This window comes from Sinocyclocheilus grahami, unplaced genomic scaffold (genome assembly GCF_001515645.1).
Source record: "Sinocyclocheilus grahami isolate Dianchi unplaced genomic scaffold, SAMN03320097.WGS_v1.1 scaffold55.1, whole genome shotgun sequence".
In the NCBI taxonomy this organism is placed as follows: Eukaryota; Metazoa; Chordata; class Actinopteri; order Cypriniformes; family Cyprinidae; genus Sinocyclocheilus; species Sinocyclocheilus grahami.
In genome coordinates this window covers 279,554-294,181 of record NW_015505234.1, presented here as the reverse complement: position 1 = coordinate 294,181, position 14,628 = coordinate 279,554, and the positions used below count along the sequence as shown (strand labels likewise).

The 14,628-nt window shown below is 37.2% G+C and overlaps 1 protein-coding gene across 3 annotated transcripts in view; it reads left to right on the top strand.

Moving 5' to 3' along the window:
• The first annotated feature begins 1,090 nt into the window (after positions 1-1,090).
• LOC107583722 (breast cancer anti-estrogen resistance protein 1-like) overlaps positions 1,091-14,628 on the top strand; it is a 46,900-nt gene continuing 33,362 nt past the window's right edge. For all 3 annotated transcript variants that reach the window (XM_016270005.1, XM_016270006.1, XM_016270004.1), the window contains exon 1: positions 1,091-1,489. In XM_016270005.1, coding sequence (XP_016125491.1) covers positions 1,478-1,489 — 12 coding nt within the window. In that variant the 5' untranslated portion in view covers positions 1,091-1,477. The remainder of the gene's footprint in view (positions 1,490-14,628) is intronic.

Below are 14,628 nucleotides of genomic sequence, written 5' to 3'. Positions count from 1 at the left end.
GCTGCAACACATAATGCATTTTTTTCATTATTAAGCAAGACTCTCTCCTGATCTCAGCGTCAGCCCATACGACGATGTTATGGCAGTTCTCTTCGGTGACCTGTCTTACATTCCAGCAGAATAGTGAGTTACTTTATGCCTCACAATTATATGAGGGCTGAATTTTCTATATCTGTAAATTGCAGGAGACAGTCCATTAGGACCGGCAGCTTTGGCCTGTTTACCACATTGATTTAAATGTGGATCCCAATTTGACCCCTTGACCTGGTCACTCCCTCACGGGAGAATTGGAGAATGATGTCATGCTTTGAAATTCGTTTTCCTGGTGAATTGTGAAGACAAAAGCAAACAGGAACGGATTAGCTTAGTTTATTTAACTAACAGTCATTATTTAAATGTCTTTCATTAAAAAAGATATATATATTTATATATATGTGATGCCTACGTATTAATTATATAAATAATTTTATCGTATTTTATTTTGTTTTATTGCATTTTATTTTATTGCATTTTATGTCTTCTGATGATCTTTTTAGCTAAATTGTGTGAAATATAGTGCAATTTATTTGCTTTAGTGTCTTTCCATGAGTTTTTACTGCATAAATGACTAAATTAATGTCATTTGAAATGGAGACAGAAAATAACAGTTTTGCTTCAGTGATACGTTAAGTAAATAACAATTATTCCTCTCAGGATCCATAAAAAGTCTACCCATCTCTGTCTACCCCATTCATCCTTTTCTTAATCAGTGGTACTTTAATAATTCAGGTCAGATATATACTGGAAAAAAGAGGTTAAACATTTCAAAACACTGCAAATGTCAGTGGGGTTTAGCTTTTTGTCTCCTGTCGAAGTAGAGAAGAAGGGTTGTGTGAGGGGATTTTTACTTTTAGCACAAAAGCACAAGCAACAAAATCAGCAGCAGAGGGAAGACAGAAAGTTTGAGACTAAAGGAAAGGGTCTAGACAAAGCTGTGTGTTTGTGTGTGAGGGGTACAGCGGATGGCCAAAAAACCAATGTCTGTCTTTCTCAGGTCTACAGAGAGGTTCACTAAACATTCCTCACAGGCAGGGGGAGGAAGAGGGTAAGCTTATTAACATAAGAACAGAGTCCTCAGCCAATCGGCAGCAGGGAGAGGGAATGTCAGGACTGAGAAGGAACTGGGAGGGTGTCAGGTTACCCTCTGCATTCTTCCCACCTCCTTTTGCCGGAGAGGGAGGGAGAAAAAGAGCACAGGACGGACCTAGAGAGAGTGAGCGCGTTCAAGAGAGAGAAGTGTATGGGACAGTCTCATTCTTGCCCTCTGACATCACAGAATTGGAGAATGTGTTAGGAGCTGCCCGGACTTTCTGCCCGACGGAAACGCGGAGAGATTTGACAAGGAGCTGGACGGTCCGAGGGAGTTTTCATTGGGGGTCAGATCTCAGGCAGTTAAGTGCTGTCTGGAGTCACAGAGACTCGCACAGCGGGGCTGAAAATGAATTATCTGGTGAGTGTGTTTGCTGTTCTCATTGTTGTGTGAACGCTTTAAGTTGGTTATGCTAAATGCCCTCGGGTAGTGTATCTGGAGTGGATGGTGAAGTTTAGTCTTAGTGGACAGAATAAAAACAAAAGAGACACATTTAACATATCTTTTTTTTCTTAGTTTTTCTACTTAGGACTTTTTAAAAAACATTTTAACGGCTATAATTTTAAGGTGTTTATGACAGCAACAAATCAGAACAAGTAGACTAGATGCTTAAAAATCTCTAAAAAGAGGCAATAATAATTGTTGTAACACTTCACACAAAGGCCAGCAGAATATATATGCGTATTCTGGGGTTTTAAAAAATTGCCTTTTCTTGAGGAGCAGTGAGTTTTGAAAGCTTAGTAGAGAGTGTGAGAAAGCAGGCATAACGGGGGGAAGAGTGGAAGGAAAAGGAGCTCTGCCGCTGTGAGCTTCTCTGCTGACTCAGGAGAAAGCTGAAAGATTAAGGTTTTATGGAAAGGAGCAGGGGAAAGAAGGAGGGAGAGAGAAAAATGAGAAGGAGAGAAGAACAGCGTGAAGTGACGGACCGAAGCATCCGTTCCTTGCCATAGTTTGAAAGTATTGGCGCTTGTTCAGCTTGTAAGAGTTTAGGAATGACACAATGATTTGGTATTTGGACGTGAGAGTTGGGCTGTACTGTATTTCCGTCTGTGAGGAATCTGGACGCTGAGATTCACCCCCTGCAGAGGCTGGGATATTCCCCGGCCATAGAAATGGACCTTGAAATGGTTATGGTCAATTATTAGTGCACTGAATATCAGAATGTGCATTGAAAACAGATAATGACTGCGTATTTAAGAAGTTTGGAATTTGGAATTTGGAGTATGAATTTTATTGGATTTTAGTTTTTAGTTTTTTCTTTATTTTATTTTTAACTTCCAAGGCATTTCCTTTTCTTTTCATTTTTGGTGTTGGAAATTTGTCAGTTTTATAGTCTGTTGAAACCAGAGTCAGTTTATAAGTTTATATTGGTTCCTCCTGAGGTGGTCTGTGATGAAGGAAGGGAGTTACATACACTTGTGAGGGGGCTGTTTACTTATTGAGATCTCTCTCTCGAGTTGAGGTAACCAACCTGAATCAGTTGCTAAGTTAAGAATGGTGAGTCATGTTGTGTTAGGGATCTTTAAATAAGAGAAATACCCCTTCTTTAGAAGACAGCTGAGTAACCTCCCCCCTGCATCGCCTCTCTGACTCAATCTTGACTCAGCCTCCAGCTCTTGAATTTTGGAGGGAGGAATTCCCCATCGCTGACCTGAACCCCCCACCCTCTCCTCAGGGGTCTGACAGACAGGACCTGCTCCTCATTCTCATTATCCTCATAATCATGCACACATGGATGTCAGCATCAAGCTGTGTCAGAGTTCTGCTGATCTGAGACCAAATTCAATCCCTATGGTAACATCACGCATGTGATGCCTACGTATTACAGTCCAAAAGTATTTCAAGTGTTTAACCAAGGTGGGATACAAACTTAAAAGGGCAGCAGGTGTGACCTTTGATCAATACCAGAATGTTTCAGATTATTATGAAAAGAAGTGCACTTATTCCTCTAAAATTTGAGGCTTGATGTTTGGCTATATATACAGGTGCATCTCAATAAATTAGAATGTCGTGGAAAAGTTCATTTATTTCAGTAATTCAACTCAAATTGTGAAACTCGTGTATTAAATAAATTCAATGCACACAGACTGAAGTAGTTTAAGTCTTTGGTTCTTTTAATTGTGATGATTTTGGCTCACATTTAACAAAAACCCACCAATTCACTATGTCAACAAATTAGAATACTTCATAAGACCAATAAAAAACATTTTTAGTGAATTGTAGGCCTTCTGGAAAGTATGTTCATTTACTGTACATGTACTCAATACTTGGTAGGGGCTCCTTTTGCTTTAATTACTGCCTCAATTCGGCATGGCATGGAGGTGATCAGTTTGTGGCACTGCTGAGGTGGTATGGAAGCCCAGGTTTCTTTGACAGTGGCCTTCAGCTCATCTGCATTTTTTGGTCTCGTGTCTATCTTCCTCTTGACAATACCCCATAGATTCTCCATGGGGTTCAGGTCTGGTGAGTTTGCTAGCCAGTCAAGCACACCAACACCATGGTCAATTTAACCAACTTTTGGTGCTTTTGACAGTGTGGGCAGGAAATGAAATCAGCATCTTCAAAAAGCTGGTCAGCAGAAGGAAGCATGAAGTGTTCCAAAATTTCTTGGTAAATGGGTGCAGTGACTTTGGTTTTCAAAAAACACAATGGACCAACACCAGCAGATGACATTGCACCCCAAATCATCACAGACTGTGGAAACTTAACACTGGACTTCAAGCAACTTGGGCTATGAGCTTCTCCACCCTTCCTCCAGACTCTAGGACCTTGGTTTCCAAATGAAATACAAAACTTGCTCTCATCTGAACAGAGGACTTTGGACCACTGGGCAACAGTCCAGTTCTTTTTCTCCTTAGCCCAGGTAAGACGCCTCTGACGTTGTCTGTGGTTCAGGAGTGGCTTAACAAGAGGAATACGACACCTGTAGCCAAATTCCTTGACATGTCTGTGTGTGGTGGCTCTTGATGCCTTGACCCCAGCCTCAGTCCATTCCTTGTGAAGTTCACTCAAATTCTTGAATCGATTTTGCTTGACAATCCTCATAAGGCTGCGGTTCTCTCGGTTGGTTGTGCATCTTTTTCTTCCACACTTTTTCCTTCCACTCAACTTTCTGTTAACATGCTTGGATACAGCACTCTGTGAACAGCCAGCTTCTTTGGCAATGAATGTTTGTGGCTTACCCTCCTTGTGAAGGGTGTCAATGATTGTCTTCTGGACAACTGTCAGATCAGCAGTTTTCCCCATGATTGTGTAGTCTAGGGAACCAAACTGAGAGACCATTTTGAAGGCTCAGGAAACCTTTGCAGGTGTTTTGAGTTGATTAGCTGATTGGCATGTCACCATATTCTAATTTGTTGAGATAGTGAATTGGTGGGTAGTTTGTTAAATGTGAGCCAAAATCATCACAATTAAAAGAACCAAAGACTTAAACTACTTCAGTCTGTGTGCATTTAATTTATTTAATACACGAGTTTCACAATTTGATTTGAATTACTGAAATAAATGAACTTTTCCACGACATTCTAATTTATTGAGATGCACCTGTATGTTATAATGTTATATAATGTGTTGCCAACCAAATATTAGCATTAAATTAGTTAATGGTTTCCAGTTGCACTGTGTTTAACTCTCTAAGGGCCAGTTTGTTAGACACAGATTAAACCATCTTAAAAGGGAAATTACAACATTTTAGATAAAATATCTGATTTCTTCCAATCTAACATTGCTTTTTCATAGCTCAGAAAACTATTTCTTTTGAAATAACTAAGAGAGCTTCTCTCACATAGTATAGCCTGAAGCTAAAAAAAATCTGGATAACAAAGCTTAATAATTTGTCAAGGAAGAATTTGATGTGAAATATTTAATTCCAGTTTCCAAATCTGAGCAGTTTTGATGATTTCTGGGGTCTTTTTCCTCGGGAGGAATGTTTTAGAACTCAAAGAGAAAATGATTTGCTCTCCCTTTTGAAAAAGATCCAATTAAACCATCCTAAGACTGTTTTGCTTGTCCTAGCTGGTTTAGGCTGGTATTATCTGGTTTAAGTTGGTGTTTAGCTAGAAAAGTGCCCAAAACCACCCTAAAGCCTCCTAATAAGGATCAACAAAGACAAGAAATGTCCCCCCCCCTCTAACAGGCGTTAACCTTATATCTGTCTAAGAGATACAATTGAGAAATTTAAGAGAACTAATTTGTGATATTTCTTTCCCATGGGTCTTTTTACAGCCCTGTCCTTCATCACATTTAACATGGGAGGCAGATATTGTTTAGCTGCCAGAGTTTAAAGTGAATATGATTCTGTGTCTCTCCTTTAAGCTTTGTACAAAGCATGATAAATAACCTATAGTAGCTTATTTCAAAGACTTGGAACTCTTCAAAGAGACAACATCAAGGGTTTCCAATACAATTGTGAGTGCAGATAATTAAATGATCGTAATTTTTCAATAGCTATGTCTTACACGGTGTAGTCGTGCACATTCCATGTGAGAGCTTCTCTTCCTGTCTTTGTATCTCAGGCCTCCTTGAGTTTATGGCCTCGTCACTGTTATTGAACTTGCGGAATGACTGTTTGAGGTCGCAGTGACGCTCTGCACTGGAAAGGAGTCATCGTGTTCCATTGAAGCCTATCATTTTTGGATTTATTGTTTGGGATAGACAGGATTCTGGACATGTTTGTGCTGTGACGAAGGTTCTTCGCTCAGGGTGAAGACGAAAGAGTGTTTATAGCACACGCTGCAGTCCTAACGAAAATTCCCTGTGTCCTTGTTACACTCACGTTTATCTCTTTTTGACCGCCCAGCACTGTAAATCATGCCGTAAAGATCACACATCAGCATTGTGTTGCCGTGGAAAAACATTGGCAGTAAACCAACACTTAGTCGTAGCCTGTAGCTACAAGAATCAGAGCTGTTTTTTTGAAGAGGGTGTTGCAACCTCACCCTGCCAGGAAAGGAGGGGCACAGGAGGTGTCTTTGTGTGTTTTCCAGTGAACACAAGTGAAATGGATGGTGAATGAGTGATGTTAAGTGCATGTAGGAAGGCTGTTGTGTTTGTGGGATAAGCTGTGTTTTTAGGATTTGGATGCAATTGTGTGATTTTTGTCTGGCTGTGAATCACAATGTGTATGAAGTAGAGGATGCACCAATCAACAGTGGTGTCTGCATATGTGAATTAGTGTTGATTGTACTGAGGACATGAAATAAAAAAGACGTGCATGGAAGTGGGACTGTGTGTCTGGTGGGGTGTGAGGTGATGAGCTGAAGGCATGGAATGTGGGCTAATATCTGTGTAAATTTGAAGCTGTGGAATGTGTTAGGAATGAAAGGATGGGCCTAAACTTGCTCTGAGAATGCTACAAACACACACTGACATTTCTAAATGTGACATGCCATAGATTTCTACTAAAGAAAATGGAGTATATATACTAGGCACTTTACTGTTCAAAAGTGTGGTGTCAGTAAGATTTTGTTTTTAAAGAGCTTAATACTTCTATTAAGCAAGGATTTCTAAAATGTATCACAAGTGACAGTAAAAACAAAATATATTTTTTTCAAATCAAAATATTACATTAGAAAATATTTCTATTTCAAGTAAATGTTGTTCTTTTGAACTTGCTAATCATCAGAGAATCCTGAAAAAATCTCTGATGATTTTCACAAAAATATTAAGCAGCAAACCTTTGTGTAAACTGCTTTCAATGTTGATAATAACGAGGAATGTTTCTTGCACCAAATCAGCATATTAGAATGATTTCTGAAGTATCACCTGGTGACTAATGGCTGCTGAAAATACAGCCCTCACAGAATAAATTACATTTTAAAATATATTAAAATACAAAACAGTTATTTTAAATAGTAATCATTTTTCTTAATAGTTTTAACTATATTTTTAATCAAATAAGTGCAGCCTTGGTGAGCATAAGGGATTTCTTAAAAAAATAAAAAAATCTTTCCAAAGTTTTTGAATGGTATGTGTGTGCATTTATAAAATATATTACAATTTTTATCTAACAATAAATAAACTTTCATAAGTATTATTATTGTATTTTATTATCAGTTTCACAAAGCATAAGAACCAGTACAAAAATAAAATAAAAATAATATAATAAAGTGTTCCAAAAATGCTACACTATTAATTATATTACGTCTGAGAATATATATAAATCATATTTCTTCATATTTATGACATAAACTGTGACTGTACCATCTGTTATTGTTTCTTTTTTGCTTAGGTTTGTACACAGACTCAAACTAATGATTAATTATGTGCCTCCCAGCCTTTGCTCTTTTCCTCCGCAGGCCTGTTGTTGGTGTTCAAGTCTGGTCTTGTCTGTTGTAAACTCACCTATATAGTGAAAATAGAGCAGGCCACCGACCCACTGTTAATCTCTGCCATCAACCTTCTGCTATTGTCTTCCTTTCTGCCAAGATTTTCAGGTCCCTTCCTGTAAATAGAGCAGGTTTGTGCCCCACTTGCATGTTATTTCCAGCATGCTTTAATACCTTAAAAGAGGTATTCATCCAGTTCATATACATGGAAGTTCTCTCAGGAGAAATAGACATGTTTATTGTGATCTTAAAGGGGTAGTTCTGTCGTTGTTTACTCGCCCTGATACTGTTTCAAACCTGTATGAGTTTCTGGCGACAGAAATGGAGATGTTTGAAATAAAATCATACTTTTTTGGAACAGCATGAGGGTTAATAAATGATGACTAAATCATTATTAGGTGGTCTATTTCTTTGTGACCTTCTTTCCATGTGTGTGTGTGTGTGTGTGTGTGTGTGTGTGTCATACACGACTGACACAGCTGATAGCGGCAAACGTCCAAACACGCGTCTGTCTGTCTGAGTCACATCTCTGAGTCTCAGCTCTGATGACTGTCACTGCTGTCTGATAAAGCGTCTGCTCCTTGTGTATATGTCTGAAAATGGTCTACAACAGCTTAACATCCCAAACTCCACCTGCCTTATAATTACTCCAGCCAACCTGCTACTTTTGCAACCAGTAAGCCCCTCAGAATAACAACCTGACCACAGAATAACACCCAAGCCTCATATAGAGATGGGAGAATTTAGAAACCGCTTATATGTTCTGGCTCAGATAAAAGCTCAGGTGTCTTTTGTGAGCGACAAAACAGAGATGGCCTTGTTTTGTCTGCAGCGCCCATCTGTTTTTAAACCAATAAAAACTTTTGATGAGGTAGGGAATATTTTCTCCCAGAGCTCAGGAGGTGGATGCTTGATGAGAATAGACCTGAGACAGATGAGACTCTATCTTTAATTTGGTGTGAATGAAAACCAGGGCTTGAGGGACAAAAGTACAGCTGGTTTGAACTGTACCTGCATGACGATCATTCACTCAAGTGAAATGTGGGAAAATTTTCAGAATTTCAGTTAAACAATCAATACTCAGGTGTGCAGGTTCCCTTTCGTCTGTGATCACGCTTGACTTATATTAAAATTATGGTCGCTATTTTAATGTATAGATTATATGATATTTTATGTCCTATTGTCATATTATGGCTGATAACCTATACTGTCTCATATCAAAATTCTAAACTGTTTTGTATAAAACAACCTAACATCATTCATTTAAAATTGTACAAGTAAAATTAGACATAACCTTATGATGTACAGTATGAAAAATGTATATACATTTTGAGATTGGCTAAAGATTACGTTTAAGTATTATTAAATTAAAATAATAATTTACATTAAAGATTAATGTTAAGTGAATGTTAGATGACAGCAAAAATCATCTAAATGTTACTGTAGCTGAACTGAGCATGCAAAATAAAATATCCAATATCATCTGATACAATAAATTAAAAAAACTCTAATGTCAGCTGACAATTATTGTTATTTTAATATTATTTACATATTTACTATTATAATACATTTTGAATTAGCTTTTATTTTTATATTTTCAGTTTAAATTAAAATAATCAGTTTTTTAGGTTTTAGTGATTTGGTCATTTTTTTTTAAATACAATTTTAAAATAAAATAGTCTTTTAAAAAAATATTTCAATATCATTTTAATGTATTTTTTATTTCAGTTTTAGTAATTTTAGTACTTTGACTTATTTATTATAGTTGGGTGACATTTCTATTTTTTATTTTACATTTTTATCTAATATTTATGTCAGCTTTATTTTAATCACCAAAATGATTTCTAATAGTTTTAGTTACCGATAACAGCACTGCAACAACAACTGTTATGACTATATTATGGATTTTCCTAGTTTACAGTGACTGTGTTCTTGAGATGATTTGTAGCTGTGGTGTATACTGGTATACTCGTATACTGTCTCCGTGCCCTTGAAGCTAATGAGCTCACAATAACACACAAAAACACTACCTGCTCCCACCTTGCTAACTTTACTATTGTTTGTCCCACAGGGTCATGTAGAGGCACCAGACAAAAGCTGTTCAGCCCAACCCCCCCATAACAATACGAACACACACACTCACTGACCTGTCTGTACAGAGTGCGCTCCAGCAGCTGCCACATTACCTCCTGTTCAGTGGCTCTGTCTGGCCCCTTCCTTCCTTCCCTCTCTCACAGGTCCACATCCCTCTTTCCTTTTCCCTCCATCCTGTGGAATTCTCTTTCATTCTCAACATTTCTTCCTCTTTCCATCTCTGTCACTTTTATCACAATTATTAAAGAGATTCATTCAAGTTAATTTGAAAATTAAAGTTCTGTTATCATTTAAGGCCCATTCACACCAAGGACAATACCTATGATGATAACTATAACTATAAAGTTTTAATAATTGTTCTAATTCTGTGAGAATAAGGAAGTCCCCATCATTACTGTAATGACTTTTTTCCAGCTGATGAATGATAAAAACATTGACAGCCAATCAGAATCCACCCGACTTTAAAGAGCTTGACAGAATGCTAATTGTCCATGACATGCGGAGTCCCACAAGGCTAAATTCTTTCACCGCTCTTGTTTAGCCTGTATATGCTCCCACTAAGTCAAATAATGAGAAAGAACCAAATTGCCTATCACAGCTATGCTGATGATACCCAGATTTACCTAGCCTTATCTCCAAATGACTACAGCCCCATTGACTCCCTCTGCCAATGCATTGATGAAATTAACAGTTGGATGTGCCAGAACTTTCTTCAGTTAAACAAGGAAAAAACTGAAGTAATTGCATTTGGAAACAAAGATGAAGTTCTCAAGGTGAATGCATACCTTGACTATGCCGCCTGCAGTTGGAACCAGCTTCCAGAAGAGATCAGATGCGCTAAAACATTAGTCACATTTAAATGCAGACTCAAAACTCATCTGTTTAGCTGTGCATTTACTGAATGAGCACTGTGCAATGTCCGAACTGATTGCACTATATTGTATGTATAATTATTTTCTATTCTTAACTGTTTTAAATTTATTTTAAACCTCTTAAATAAATTTTTTCATCATTTTCAAAGTTTTTAAATTCCTTGTTTTATTGGTGTGATTCTTTTTTTCTTTTCTTTTATGTAAAGCACTTTGAATTACCATTGTGTATGAAATGTGCTATATAAATAAACTTGCCTTGCCTTGCCTTGCCTAATATAATTATCGTTATAGTTGTCTTTATAGTTTTCTTTCTTGGTGTGAACAGGCCTTAACTCACCCTCAAGTCATTCTAAGTGCCATTGTTTAAAAAAGTATGCAGAAACTATAATAAAACTGTAGTAATTTGACAGCCCCAGTCCTCATTCACTTTCATTATTTGAAACGGGTGACCAGTATATTCTTAAAAAATCAGTCATACGGGTGAGTAAATGATGACAGAATTTTACATTTTTAAGGAACTATTTAAAGCCTTTAAAGAGGTTATATGATGCAATTTAAATCGTTCCTTTCCCTTTTGAGTGTTACAAGATCTTGGTGAGATCTTTATCATTATATTTAATACAAGATCTTAAACCGCATAAACACATTTCATTACACCAAATACACAAAATAATGTTCTTTTTAGCAATATCATATGACCCCTTTAACATGTGGCCTGCTAAATGCTCCCGCACTCTTGACCCTTTTAAATGCAAATGGATGAACGTTTCATCCTTTGGATGATAAGTTTCCTTTTCTTCTCCATTCTCTTCCTCCATCTCTTTTATCCGTTCTCTGTCTTTCTCTAGAGATAATAATGTTAAGCATCAGTCTCTGTCTGCTCTAGCCACAGAGAAAGTGTTTGACCTGGACATTTCCATGGTGATGATCGCCAGAGAGAAATGAAGCGATACTCTCGTCATCCCCTCATCTTATACAAGCCTCTTTACTATTTCTCAAACAATGTCTTGATGACAGTGTTGGCCAGTAACAAACTTACAGTAGTGTAACAGTAACTCAACCACTGTCAAAACAATGAAGCTTTTCCAGTAACAAAAATTAGCATTGTAGTGTGTTAAAATGTTACACTGTCTTAAATGCTATATTGTTTTTATATTTACATTGTACACATAGATGCTCTGTCCTAAAATGTCCCTCTCTTTTTCAAATTGCACTGGGAAGCCTAATAATAATAATTTTAGTGAATTGTTTTGTTTATAAATGATTTGCTGATTCATTTGAATATTCAATAAGTCATTATATTTAATATTTTATGTGGCTAAATGCTATTGTTTGTCACTATGTTTTTTATTTTGGTTATATAAATTCAAGTGTTTCTAGTCTTATCAGTAGTATTTCATGGTGGCAGATAATTAAAAATCTGTCACCATGATTAAATTAAAAACTAGTACAGAGACGATAAATAGGCAACATACAACATGACCAGCATCACATGTACTGAGATGGTTCTTCGTATGAATCAGGCAGAAAGACTCATGAAGTCTGGGCTGTTTTGTTGCAAAAACTAGATTCAGTTGGAAATATTGCTTTGGCTAATAATTTTTTTCAAGCTGCTTTTAGTGATTTTTTCAAAGCAGCTTCCAATTACTGCTTAATAAATGCAGATGTACAGCAGAAAACACCCTTGAGGAACCAACTTGTTTTCTGTCGTTGTTTAATACACAACAGTGCTTTACTGTTGTACTTTATAATTGTCACAAATGAAGGGTGTGATTTATCCTGAGCTGTGAAGATGCTAATAGATCCATTGATCAATAGTCAAATATTCCTATCTGTTGTTTTCCTTCATTTATCCTCCTGCTGTTGTCTTAATGCTGATGTGCTTGTGTTCTCCTGTGTACATTCCCAACAAATGAAAAAATATTCACTGTCACTGAATCATTGACTCGCCCTTACATATAAACCCCTGTGAATCACTCCCTAAACATCCTGTGTCCTGATCGACAGAGAAAGAGAGACAGACAGACAGAGAGGCTTGGCATACTTTCGGTAATGGAGGCAGAGTTCAACAGCTTGTGATGTCATCAGTCCTCCAGAGCCTTTTTGCTTGGCAGGAAAATATTCTCATGAAAAAAAGAGTGGAGAATAGCCCAGAAAGCACACATCACTTCTTTTCTACTGCAATTTGCTTCTGCTTTTCAAAGGCAGAGAAGGCAAGGAAGATAAGACGGCAGAAGAAAGACAAAGACATCAAGTCACAGGAAATTCTTTTCTGAGGGTTTCTATCCAAATGCTTCAACAACAATGTCAATCACCTAATTCATTTATTCATTATTGTCAGCCTGATCAGGAAGGATGTAAATCTACTCCATCTCTGAAGGAAGAACTGAATCAGACCTCAGCATGTTTGTCAGTACATATTCATAGAGTCAGAACAAGGAGTGGGATGTTTGACCAAATGTATTTATTTATAATATTTATAATATATTTTATGATATATTAATTTTAATTAATTAAATTTTATGCAGTAATTCCTATTTTTGGACAAACTAATTAAAATGGCATACTTCATAACTGAATGATTTTGGTTGTAAACCAAAAGACAATGATTATTCATTACTGACCAATATTTGTGATTGATTACCAGTTTTAAAATATATGTGGCAAATTGTGACATTTCTTGTCATACTGTAAATAGACAATAGGCTTTAGTTAGATTCCAGCTAGTATTATGAGGATTGTCCTACTTGTTTTAGAGTGCATTTACAGTAACTGCTGGAAAGTTTGCACAAAGTCTGTAACATCATTCATTCATATTTCATAATATATTATATTAATATACTGTTTTATTAGAGGAGGACGTTTTTAAATGCATCTAATAGTCTGAGTGCAGTCTGAGTAAAAGTGCATATATATATATATATATATATATATAATTATTATTAATAATAGTACTAATAATAGGGATAGTCTTGCTTATGTCAATATACGCTATAGCAAAATCTCTATTCGTCAACGAAAAATCCTACTGTTGCTTATTCTGCTCACCCCTAGTCAGAATGTCCCATTCCTTTGCAAATACTCCCAAAGAATGGCTTAAACTGCCTCTATGGAAAAGCCCATGGAGTTAATGAGCTCTCTCCGCTGGTCTGAGTGCATCTCATTATTCTGGCATTGTGTGTGTGAGTTTGAATGGATAGAGGGGGCTGTGGAGGTATGCATGCATGCATTTGTGTGTGTACATTCATGCATTCCTCCGTCTATACGTGCATCAGTGCCCTGTGTGTGCATGCGTATGCCAGCACTACATGGTGACATCTCAACCAGCTGCTTGCAGGCAGTAAAACCTCTCGGACGCTATTGTGTCCAGCCTCGGTCTCCTCCGGCGTTAAGGGAGACAATACAGGGACTGTCCCTCACCCTGGCAGCACAGGCAGGGCATTCATCTGTCAGATATGTCCTCCGTGAGCCTCTCCTCTCTCTCCTCCAGCTCCGAGCACAGAGACACTATTCATCAGAGCACTGTGTCGCACACGACACAGACCTTTAAAAGACACAGGGAGGGATTCACGCAGAATGGATTGCGCCCGCTGATAGCGTTGGTTCTTTGCTGTCTGCGTTGTTTCAGCACTGAACGATGCAAACAAGGCCAAAAAATGTTGCACTGGGCGCAGTTTGTATGGCACAATTCCAGATATTGTGGGCAGTGGGGAGTTTCTGTGTACAGAGGTGCATAATTAGCATTATACCACAGGGATCCTGAAGAAAGACGTAGCTGCAGGCTGTGGCTGCATCTCATTTCACATCACCTACTATCCCAGATATTATGTTAAAAACAGAAAGACAAAGGTGCTCTGATAATGATAATTTCCACTGAGTATGCCATATCAGATTTTCTGATGTTCTAGTGGCAACATTTGTGTATACATTCTCAAAAATACACTTTTACATCATCAGTGAAGTACAGTAACAAACAAAACTTTAGGTTTGTGAGGGTTTTAAAAGAAGTCTCACCATGGCTGCATTTATTTGATCAAAAATATAGTAAAAACCGTAATATTGTGAAATATGATTACATTGTAAAATAACTTTAAAATATTTAAAAATGTGGTTTATTCCTGTGATACAAATATGAATTTTCAGCAGCCATTACTCCAGTCTTTAGTGTCACATGATCCTTCAGAAATCATTCTCATATGGTGAGTTG